The following is a 12296-nucleotide window of genomic DNA, read 5'->3' as shown; positions in this document are numbered from 1 at the left end:
TGGCTATGTATACACTACATACGTACGATCTGAACAATTAGCAATTTAGAAAATAAATACGGACTTAACAAACGTGGCTATGACATATTTTATTACGCCGTTTTAAATATTAGTTTTGTAGATTTGATATTTATCTTATTGGAGATTGTCTTAGAGTATTTAATATTTTTTGTGCCAAATACATATGCAAAAAAACACAGTATAGGGATCGCTGGTACACAAAGGGGCATGAGTCTTTTAACTGATTGCAATGCATCCCTATCTCCCTATACTATATGTCATTCTCACCCCAATATCCAATCTAGTTAAGGAGCAGCCTATAAACTCCAAAGACCCTTGGAACTGCTCTGTAAGGTACCTAGCTTTTACTGGCAAAGCCTGCCATGAATAGTTGAATGGTATGAAAGTATATATTTACTCAAGAGTCTATCAATATTTGAAGTAGGGCAAGGTATTTGGAGCTATACAAAACCATATAAATCACCTAAGTTGTAAAGTTCAAGGGACATCACAGCCATAAAAAAGAGCAGGTCTGAACTAATGAAAAACAAAGCTAATTATTCTCTGCACATTTATTCTCAGAGTTATTCCCTGGTGGTGGTAAGTAAGGTTATTTAGAGGAATTGGTGTCTCTTTAAGAAAGGCCTTGCCAGTAAAGCTCGGATACCTTAGAGAGTAGCTCCAAAGATCTATGGGGAGTTTGCTGTCTTCTCCTTAGCTAGACTGTAGGTTGGGCTGAAGACTGCACATAGTAATTTATTAGTAAGACAGGGAGGTATTAAGCTCAGTTGGGCGGTGCTCCAGCATACTGCAGCCACTTCTACTAGGGCAGGTCCTTTAATCTCTTTAGCTAAAAACTATCAAGCCAGCAGCTTGTACTTCCTAACACTCTAATGTATCTTTTCTTGGGAAACTGCATACAGTCTACTGCCTAAAAGGAAGGAGAAGGAACTTTTTCCAAGTCAGTTTTTATGGGTATCCAACCTTTACAAGTACAGAACCTGGATGTGACTTGGTTTGTATAGGATTTGTGGAATACGAGTTTTCATGAGCAGTATTATCATGGATTCTTTTAAAGGGGGTATGAATCTGGAGAGATTGCCTGAAAGTTTAAGACCTCAGCCGTCTCATGACATGGCCTCCAACTTCCACTTGCAAAGATCAACTGAAACTAGAGATCCAATTGAGAATTCAGCCAGTGAATCATCTGATACTGAACTAGCAGGTAATAATGTTAATTAACAACGTACTTTAAGAAATCCTATCCATATGCCTTATCCTTGCTAAAGACATGCGTTATACAGTTCACTATCACCATAGTGCATTAGGATATGATTAATAATAATCATCGGCATCATCTTAACATATTGCTTTACTAACATATCAAGACTGCAAAAAGACAGAGCATTAACTGCGGTCAACTAATGTAAGTTAATACAGCAGATCGAAATGCAGATCGATAGGCAGACATAAATAAATAGACTGATCGATCGATAGAGATAATGCTTTAATTATTTCTTTCTAATGTGTTAGAATTATTTTGTTTTTGTACAGATTTAGGTTGTTATGGTAATAATAATCTTATTTGGCTTCATTTAAAACACAAATTGGCAGTATAAGTTTTGTTTGAAGTGGTTATTTTGCCGGCTAGCATTTTTATGAGCTTTTACAGCAAAAGAAAAGAAATATTTTGTAGTGTCCTTGTAATAACTCACACTTGGGAGAAATCTGTGGGCATCTGTTGGTTTAGATTATTTAAGGACAGGTCTTATACTGCTCCCCAGAGGAAGATGAAGTCTGCTGAAAAAAAATATTATTGAAAATTATTTATCTATGAGGGATGATTAATGCTTACCTTGAATCTATCTATCTATCTTTATCTATAGTATAATATATATATATATATATATATATATATATATATATATATGAAAAAAAATCTAGCAGTGTGGATAGATATTGCATTGTATACTGACAATATATATAGTATGTACTTGTGACCTGTTGTATTTTGATTCAGCATTATCATATTGTATCCTGTGTAATAATAATAACTTTTTTTCCTCTTAAGACACAAAAATTAGATAGGTCAGTTTAGGTAACCCCACAGAAATATCACAAACTCCCAGAGGGTTTTCCTCTCTGTGGCCTATTGAAAACAGCTACTGAAAGGCCCTTGTAATCTAAGGAACATCAATATTTGTTCATTTATTAAAGCTAAGGCAAACATATTATTCCACCAAAATAACCAAATATAGAGAGAAAATTATCATTACTACTATTATTATTATTCAGTTTTACTTTCACTAATGCCTTATCAAAATATTTTTATCCTATTATCAGAGTTTAAAATAAAAAATAGATTGCAAACGGAAAATATTTTATGGTATATTTAATATTTACTGTGTGAAATTATTATTAATGTTATTTCCATTATTATTACTATTGTTGTTTTCTATAAATGTTAGTATTTTATAAAATAAATTATGGTGATTATTACTATTTTTATGAATAATGATTACAGTGATAGTAGTGATACTAGCTATAGTAGAGTGTTTATGTAAATATCATTATTTATTAACATTACTATTAATGTCACTACTATATTTTTAGTTGGAGTGATAGAATTGTAGTATAACCATTTTCCTTCATTCCAAAATTGCATTTTACATAAATTATACTGAAAGGAAACCTTTTTGTTAATTAAGTATTACTAGACTAGTTCATATGTACGTGTGATTCAAAAATCTTTACCTGTATATATGAAATGTCTACATTAATTAGTAAACAATTTATTTCTCGTGTATACTTTGTCAGTTTGTGCTCATTCATTGCTAAAAATTATTAATATTATTATTAATCTCAGATATTTTTAGCTAGCATTCAAATTACTAAAGACCTAAATTATCATATACCATTAAACTTGTTTATTCTATATTAGTGACAAAGCCCTTTATGCATTTCATTTTACACACATTTATTTGTATTGGTGGATATAAAGGTGCATATGTATGTGTGCCTTTCCTACTCTTGCTATGTTACCAACCTATAGCATTGGACTCTCCACAGAAAAAGACAGGAGTGGGGAGCCAAAAAGTGAAGATAGCAATGTGGATGACCCATCCAAAAAGAAAAAGCAGCGGAGACAGAGAACTCACTTTACCAGCCAACAACTACAGGAACTGGAGGCCACCTTCCAGAGGAACCGTTACCCTGATATGAGCATGAGAGAAGAGATAGCCGTGTGGACAAATCTGACAGAAGCCAGAGTCAGGGTAAGAGCAAAATATTAAATGTGTAAGTGCGAGTGTAGGTATCTGTGCCTTGCTCCACACAGTTTCCTATTGATACTGATGGATAGATAGATAGATAGATAGATAGATAGATAGATAGATAGATCGATAGATAGATAGATAGATAGATAGATAGATAGTAAATTCTATGTATAGATAGATAAACAGATAGATATAGAAAGATAGATAGATAGATAAAGACAGATAGATACATATTTTTATTTATTTTACTTAATTCTGACATACTCCGCAGTGCTTTACAGACATTATCATTGCTTGCTATGTACAGTGGGGCTCACAATCTAATTTTACTATCAGTAAGTCTTTGGCATGAGAAAGGAAACCGGAGTACCGGGAGGAAACCTGCGCAACCATAGGGGGAACATACCAACTCCATGCAGAATAAGATAGACAGATTGATTTAGTATAAGTCAACACGCAAAGAGGAGCAGAGTGGGAAGTGGGGATCTGCAATGGAAAATGCATAACTATGAAATCTGATCTGTTTCCCTCAGTCTCTGTACACTGCTGACTTTTAAAATGGAGTTACGTAGAAATTCTCCATTTTTTTTATTTTGTTTCATTGACCATTTGGACAAGACAAATAAGTCATATATGATAGTGAACTTAACAGTTCAGTGAGTGCAGACACTAATAAAAATCTAGCATTAAAAAATAAATGAAAAATTATAACTCTCCTACTATGGCATTTAATTTCAGCTTTAAGAGTGCATTAAGCCTTGCCTTCAAAAGGTGAAGATTCATACATCCAGCTCCACGGATATAAAATCCAATCTTATAATTCCACACATATTCAGGATGCTCATTGTGCATATTTAATTCTACTATGAAAACCTATTATGATGAAGCATTTTATTATTATTATTGTAGTAGTAATAATAATTTTTCTTATTATTATTATAAAAGTTATTGAACCATGGCTTGCTGCAGTTAATTTTAAAGAATAACTGTAGATAAATACTTAAATATTTGATATTACATAGCGAATAGCCAGTTTATCAAATGAACAGTTTACTAGAATAATTCCATACAAAATAGTCTTTGTCATTTCATTCATATGAAAATAAATGTGTTAAATAAAATAGCAAGCTTTATTTGTATTGTATTATTTAGTTATGTACCTAATTTGTTATTATTTTATACACTAAAACAAATAGAAATAACAATACTGGTAATAAAAGAAAACATAATGATGAAGATTCTGTGAGCAAACTATTATTTTAGACCTCAATACTTGTGTGCCTCTAAGGTCCCAATAATGCTGTTATCTCACACTTCTACTTTCTTAAACCCAATATAATTTTGCACAGAGACACATTAAAAATCCATTGGCCCCAAACAAAGACGAGATGGAAAACTAAAACCCACAATTGAACCTCAAGGCACAGTCAGACTGAAAGGTTCATTTCATATGGCCCCTAATAAATGAATGAAGAAACGGAAATGAATTTCATGTAAAAAAAAAAAATTACAGTTAAATATTGCTTTACATAGTCAATCAGTTGTTATTTTGTGCACCATAGTAGGATACTTAGCATAAGATGCAGGATACATATATGTGAAATATATAGGGTGCAAGGAAATGTGATAGATTTCTATGTTACGTGGGTGCTATGTTCATGACAAGCTCTTTGTAACTCCCTGAGAGCACCCATTGCTTCAGGTTATGCAGTGGAAAGTGTAATACAGTGCTGCCACATTAGGATGCTAGTTATGTATGCTGAGATGTTGCTTTAACAGAGCAGTATTTAAGATTAACCATAGATACTCTGCCTCATAAGGATACCCCTTTGGCTTGCTGACATAGATAAATAGATAGATAGATGAGAGATAGATAAAGATATATGGTTAGATAGATATAGGGACAGATATAGGGATATCTAGATAGATAGAGAGATAGATAATAGTCGTAGATGATTGATAGATAGATAGATAATAAATAAAGTCATAGATGATAGATGGATAGATAGATAAATAGATAGATAGATATGGTTAGATAGACATAGGGACAGATAGATAGATAAGAGATAGATGAGAGATAAATAGATAGATAAAGATATATGGTTAGATAGATATAGGGACAGATATAGGGATAGATAGATAAATCGATCGATAAATAAATAGTCATAGATGATTGATCGATAGATAGATAGATAGATATGGTGTTAGATAGACATAGGGACAGATAGATAGACATACAGAGATAAATAGATATAGTTAGATAAATATAGGGATAGATAGATATTAGATAGATAGATTGATAATATATAGATATTAGATAGATAGATAGATAGATAGATAGATAGATAGATAGATAGATAGATATGAGGTAGATAAATAGATAAATATAGCCAGATTTTTTTCATTATTTTACTAATTCGAACTATTTAGACAAAACAGCTGCATGAAATGGATATGGGTTTATATCAGTTTTGAATATTTTTTCTTATCCTGTTGTATTTACAGGACTCAATATATAGCATGCTATTTTTTATCCTGTCTTATGTAAGCTCATGCATGCAGAACTAATATGTTAATATCATTATGCTTCTCAAGGAAAGTTACAAAAATAGTGTGAACCTAGCCTAACACAATATGGTCAAACATAGAGCCTCTTAATTATTTGAAAAATAAAATAAAAATAAAATTTGTTCAGAGAAACCAATTTGCACTATCCCTAACTTAGAGGCACCTTATGGAAATTAACCAATTGTATTACTCAGGTAACCAGTCATAATTGTTTTGTTTATTGCTTGCATATTTTTTCTTGTTTTTCGTAAATGTATTGACTTTTGCGTTACTTCCACATACAACTCGACATTTCTAAATACCTTATGCAAAGAACTGACCGCTAGTATGTAAATTCATATTGAATAGTCAAGAAGAAGGTGTTTTGGATGCTTTCTAATTTACTTTTTTAAATAAATAAAAAAGTGTGTGCTATTTACTTGGCATATAAATGCAAAGAGAAAAAAAAACGGAGTAATTATAGGGAACATATAGAAATATAGTTAACAAACTCGGCTACAATTTGGCATTTATACTTGGCTACAATTTGGTATTTATGTATAAAATATTTAGTTCTTTAGGGTTATGGCGTTATAAAAGAGCTGTGAATGATATATTAAATAACATGTCAACTATAATATTATATATTGCTGAAGAGAGAGAAATAGTATTTCTAAAGTAAAAAAACATAATAAGATGGATAAAGAAAAGAAAGAAAGAAAGAAAGAGATCTAATATCTCCATACTTAAACTAATGACCAATACCTATAAAAGTACATATATATATATATATATATACAAAACAATGATACATAAAATTAGATTAAACAATAAGTAATATCAAAATAAATAGAATAAAACAATATATGTTCAAAAGATGAGGCAGCACTCCAGAAGTAAAGTGAAAAACGATGGACCATTTATAATATTATTTTTTGTTTGAGATATATATATATATATATATATATATATATATATAAATAAACTAGTACAATGAATATATTAAAATTAGAATAATTGTAGGTTTCAACAAAGCCCTAGAAGTAAATTAATAAATGCTCCAGGTTTGCCCTCTTAATGAAATTTACTTTTTCCTTTAAAAGGGTTTTGTAACTTACGGAAACTATATATGATGAATGGTTCTGTCTGCTGTGTTTCTGCTGCAAATACCTTTTTAATTAGGAATGCTTTTTGTAAAGTCGTTATTTGTTCCCTAAGTGTTTTCTGTAAAAGTAAAGCAAAGCCAAGGCTATGTGAGCAGATGCAACTGCAACTGGTCAGGCAGTAAATTCTAATGAGTTCTACCTATATACATAGCATATCCAAAGGGCAGTAGGAAGATTGTGCTCCAACATACTAATCCAATCCTTGCTTTTATGATCTTTAAGCAGGGATTTTTATTATGCACACCATATTATTGCAGAGAAGCCCTTGATAAAACATTTACCACGGCCAATTAATATACTATGCAAACTACGACTGCTACAACTAAAGGGGCAACTTAAATGCAGGGACAGAAAGGTCTTGCACTCTGGAACACTGGTGGGAAATTATAAAATCAAGTAGCAGCAACAACATCATATATTGTATGAGACATAATATTTGTTCTATACTCCAGTAGATGTATAGACGCATCCTACCATTGCATAGCTAATCCTTGTCAAGTCATGATGGAACAAAAATGGCTAACAATGGGCATGAAACACTAAGAGTTCTAGTTCTTCAGGAAATCAGCTACAAAAGAACAATTCATTCATTTCATGCTATTGTGTGATAACAATGTCTGTAAAGCACTGTGGAATATGTTGGCACTATATAAGTGAGTAATAATTAAAACAAATAAAATCATACATACAATATCCATTCAGCAAACTATCCAATGAAGCATAATAGATTAATTTAATGAATGTTTTATTGTGGCCTAAACTAGATAATATTATCTAAGCTAGAAAACATTATTTTGTTCGATCTCAGTTCTTCTCAGAATTGATTGTCTGTTAAATATACGATGTTTGTGTGAATATCAAGCAACAAACAGTTTTTAAATCAGTTATTTTGTGATTTGATACGAACTGGGTGAAGAACAATTAAGAGTCTTTCAATTGCTGGTAAAACATTAGACATGCTTTAATTAGATTTAATCCAGGCATATTGAATAATAAAGTAGGGTAGAAATACTAATTTCCTTTACCAAGAATGCTCTTCCTTGGGTGCTCACAAACATTGCTCTGAGGAGTTTATTAATTCCCTTTATAAGTACCACTTTGATTTACTGATTAATATTTTCCCATATAGATCTAAGACATCCAGGGCACCAGACATTTTCTAGTAAGCCTACTTCATTATTTTCCGAACACAAACAGTTGTAAGGAAATTGCTAAATGCTTCCCATTTGGGTTTGAAATGTTTGTCTTCTTTGGTCACTTGACCCTCAGAGTTGTTCTTGTATTATTATTGAGGTCAGCCAAATGTAGGTGTTGTCAGAGGTCTATTCTAGATGATTGCGGGTGACCTTTGTATGGTGTGGCCACACTTATGGTTTCATTTTTTTTTTTTACTTTGCAGGTCTGGTTCAAAAACCGCAGAGCCAAGTGGAGGAAAAGGGAGCGCAACCAGCAGATGGACCTATGTAAGAATGGCTATGTCCCTCAGTTCAGCGGTCTCATGCAGCCCTATGATGACATGTATGCAGGATACCCATACAACAACTGGGCTACTAAAAGCCTGACCCCTGCTCCACTGTCTACCAAAAGCTTCACTTTCTTCAACTCAATGAGTCCTTTGTCTTCTCAGTCCATGTTCTCTGGCCCAAGTTCTATCTCCTCAATGAGTATGCCATCTAGTATGGGGCACTCTGCTGTACCTGGCATGCCAAATTCAAGTCTAAATAATATCAATAATCTTAATAATATCAGTGGGTCTTCACTCAACTCAGCTATGTCTTCAACAGCATGTCCATATGGACCTCCTGGCTCCCCATACACGGTTTATAGGGACACCTGTAATTCCAGTTTGGCTAGCCTTAGACTTAAATCCAAACAACACTCTACTTTTGGATATAGCAGCTTACAAAGTCCTGGATCTAGTTTGAATGCTTGTCAATACAACAGCTGATGGAACGGGCATCAAACCACTGTGGCCTGTGGACTTTTGACTTTGATAAAGGACCAGAAATGTTTTGCAAGAGACACAAAGACCTAATACACACGGATAAGTTGCAATCTTCTCTCTGGATTATGCGGGTTGTATGTACTTGAACTTGCACAGGATTTTCCAGTGTCCACTTTATAGAGAGCTTTAGTGGAGGTAAAGTCTTCATATCAAAATTTTTGGTAGTCATCAAAGATGGGGGAGAGATATTGTGGTCTACACTGAGACATGTGATAATTTACCACTGCAAAACAGGTATTTGCAGAGGATGACTCTAGGGGGAGATGTGGGAGAGAGGAAATATTAAACTATTAGGTATTAACATAATAAGGGTTAACCACTTAAAAAGGTTATATGTAAATATATAAATATATATCTGCAGCTACATGGTGTCCAATGATTGTGTGCCACAATATAATAAACTGGTTCTAGTGCATGGATCTCAATGGTTGTCCAGAGAAAATAATCACTTATTCGTTTATTCATTCCTCCTGTAGAAAGAAAACACCCTCATATTCCCCAGAACCATCCCAGTGATCAAACTAAATGCACAGCATTGCCTCCATCACTGGCTTTTCCCACTCCATCTGTATTTATCGTATGCTTTGATCAGTCTTATTTATCTGCAATCTCTTTTAGCTCCCCATGTATCTTTTAAATATGTTATGTAAAATAAATTAAATAAACCCAAGTACCTACTAGTGTGACAGTGTAACAGTTGAGCATTTTAAGTCAATTTGCTCAACAATAACAAAAGGTCAGTGCAAGACAAAGCAAACTCTGGTGTAGCGTTAATAGTGGTTTGTTGGTTAATTCTGATATTTTAATACTGGCAAAGTAATGACCATTCAGTCAGATATATGCCAAAGCTCTTTCTTTAAGAAAACTCCATGTAAAATGCACACAGTGCCCCTTATTCTCTCCCCTGCTCCCCTCCTTCTCCTCAGTGTATTGTACACCTGTGATAACCGTAATGTGGATGTGTGGATGTTTAATAATGATGTTGTGCTGGATAAGAGAATGCAGTGTCATTTTTTATAACTTATGTTTTAGTTTTTTTTTTGTGAATACTTTTTTTCAAAAATTAAGAGCATGGGAATAAAACAGATTTAAGCAAAAGCTTTTTGGTGTTTTTTGCTAGTTAAATTCTGTTATTTATTATAATGTAATTATGAAACATCTTTTACCAAATGAAATAAATGTATCATCAGCCATATTGTTTCCAGTCATTTATAATATATATTATATTGATTATTTAATGTTCAATGCAGTCTACAATACAAGATATCTATATCTATATATATATATATATATATATATATATATATATATATATATATATATCTATATATCTATATATATATATATATATATATATACCATAAGAACTAATTATTCTAGATAAAAACAGATGGTAAAAACTATCTGTTGTTGTATACCTTAAAAGACAACAAAAATGTAACACAAGTACATTGCTTAAAAATACAACAAAACGCTGTTATACACATTTAAATATATATTTGGAGTTTTATGACTTAATTCTATAAATATTAAATACATATCACAGTATGTTAGTAAATATTATATTATGAAAGTAGGTAATATAACGCTGAATAATCACAATCACCTTTGTGCAGAAAAAAATACCCTATTTTCATAGATCCATTTCAATTTATATTTAGACCAAATGTATCATATCTTGAATAGTTTTGTTTTTGTTTACCTTTTACAGAATTAATGTATCTCTGCCAATTAGAACAGTTTCACAGTCCAGTATGCAATTGCCTTCTTTGGATTAACAGGGCAAGTAAATTCACATAATACATTTGCTAAGTAGGTTCAATATTGATTGCATTTAATCTTATTATGCCACAGTTCACTAAAAGCCAATAGATGACGCTATAACGCTGTTGGAACAAAGCAAGAATGCTGCTAAAGTACACACGACCACGGTGCTGATGAGTAAAGGCATCTGCAGCTCTAACAGTACTGTTGCTGCTGAGATGAATATTGCTAAATTGCTTAAGAGCTTCTTGTTTTATATTCTGTTGTTGTTATATTTTAGCTTAATATGAACAAACAGGCGAGCTACCATGCATTAGTAGCCAGTATCAGGATTACAGAAGGTATCAATCCATGATAACAGTGAAATTATTTCTTTTCTAAGGAAAAAGCAGATATTTAAAACTCCTATGTGATGAATAAGTCAGTGAAGTATTCTGAATCAATGACTCCCCGAGCTTGTAACTCTGTGTGTGCAAGAAAGAGCAGCTGTAGTTCTCAGAGCTTTGAAAAGGACTGCCGACAAAGCTGATCAGGGGTTGCCACAAGACACACGCTAGGACAAGTTTAACAAATATAGCTTTGTCATGCAAGAGTACGACCCTTTCATACTTGGTAGTCAGCAGAGGTGATATATCTAAATGTCTTACTTTATGCTTAGAAATGTTAGGTAAATATAATAGGAAATATATATGCATATATAACAGATAGAAAAATATAATAAATATGGTTAGATTAGGAAGACTATATTAAGCTGGTCATATACATTAGTTTTCCGTTTGCCAAACACACTAAATGTGTAGGGAGCCCCTGACTCTCCCCCGACAGCTGATGGCGGGAGTGACAAGGATTGGGCGCAATGAATATTGTCGCCTGATCCTTTTGTTCTCCTGGGAGATAAACCACCCCCAGAAGTTTCTGGCAGCAGCTTTCCCCGCTCTACCCATAGAATGCACATACACATTTGGCTGACAATTATTAAATGTCTATGGGCAGCTTGCGAGGAGACAGACACACAGACAGACAGATAGACGCACAGATAAATAGATAGATATAAATATATGATTAGACAGATATAGGGACAGATAGACAGATAAGTAGATATAGTTAGATAAATATAGGGATAGATAGATAGATAGATAGATAGATAGATAGATAGATAGATAGATAAATAGATAGACAGATGATAGAAAAATAGAGATAGATAGACAGACAGAGATACATAGATAGATAGATAAATAGATAGATATATGGTTGGATAGCTATATGTGGACAGATAGATAAATAGATAGATAGACCAATAAATAGATAGATAGACAGATAAATAGATATATAGTTAGCTACAGGGACAGATAGATACATATATAGGTGAAACTCGAAAAATTAGAATATCATGCAAAAGTCCATTTATTTCAGTAATGTAAATTAAAAGGAATTGCATTAATGCAGCTTAAAATGAGAATTTTGTGAAAAGGTTTAAAATTCTAGGCTCAAAGTGTCACACTCTAGTCAGCTAATTAGTCCATACCCCCTGAGCAAAGG

At 32.7% G+C, this 12296-nt stretch overlaps 1 protein-coding gene across 2 annotated transcripts; it reads left to right on the top strand.

Moving 5' to 3' along the window:
• Nucleotides 1-803: 803 nt before the first annotated feature.
• PITX1 (paired like homeodomain 1) lies at nt 804-10091 on the top strand. Of its 2 annotated transcripts, XM_044277810.1 has the most exons (4): nt 804-975; nt 1079-1225; nt 3070-3275; nt 8388-10091. In XM_044277810.1, exons 1-4 carry the CDS (start codon nt 972-974, stop codon nt 8934-8936), a joined length of 906 nt encoding a protein of 301 aa, XP_044133745.1. In that variant the 5' UTR covers nt 804-971; the 3' UTR covers nt 8937-10091. The 2 variants fall into 2 exon arrangements, with proteins under 2 accessions (XP_044133745.1, XP_044133744.1); XM_044277809.1 differs by having other exon boundaries at nt 805-1225.
• Nucleotides 10092-12296: the final 2205 nt, after the last annotated feature.

This window comes from Bufo gargarizans, chromosome 2 (assembly GCF_014858855.1).
Source record: "Bufo gargarizans isolate SCDJY-AF-19 chromosome 2, ASM1485885v1, whole genome shotgun sequence".
Classification (NCBI taxonomy): domain Eukaryota; kingdom Metazoa; phylum Chordata; class Amphibia; order Anura; family Bufonidae; genus Bufo; species Bufo gargarizans.
This window is presented reverse-complemented; position numbering and strand designations above follow the sequence as displayed.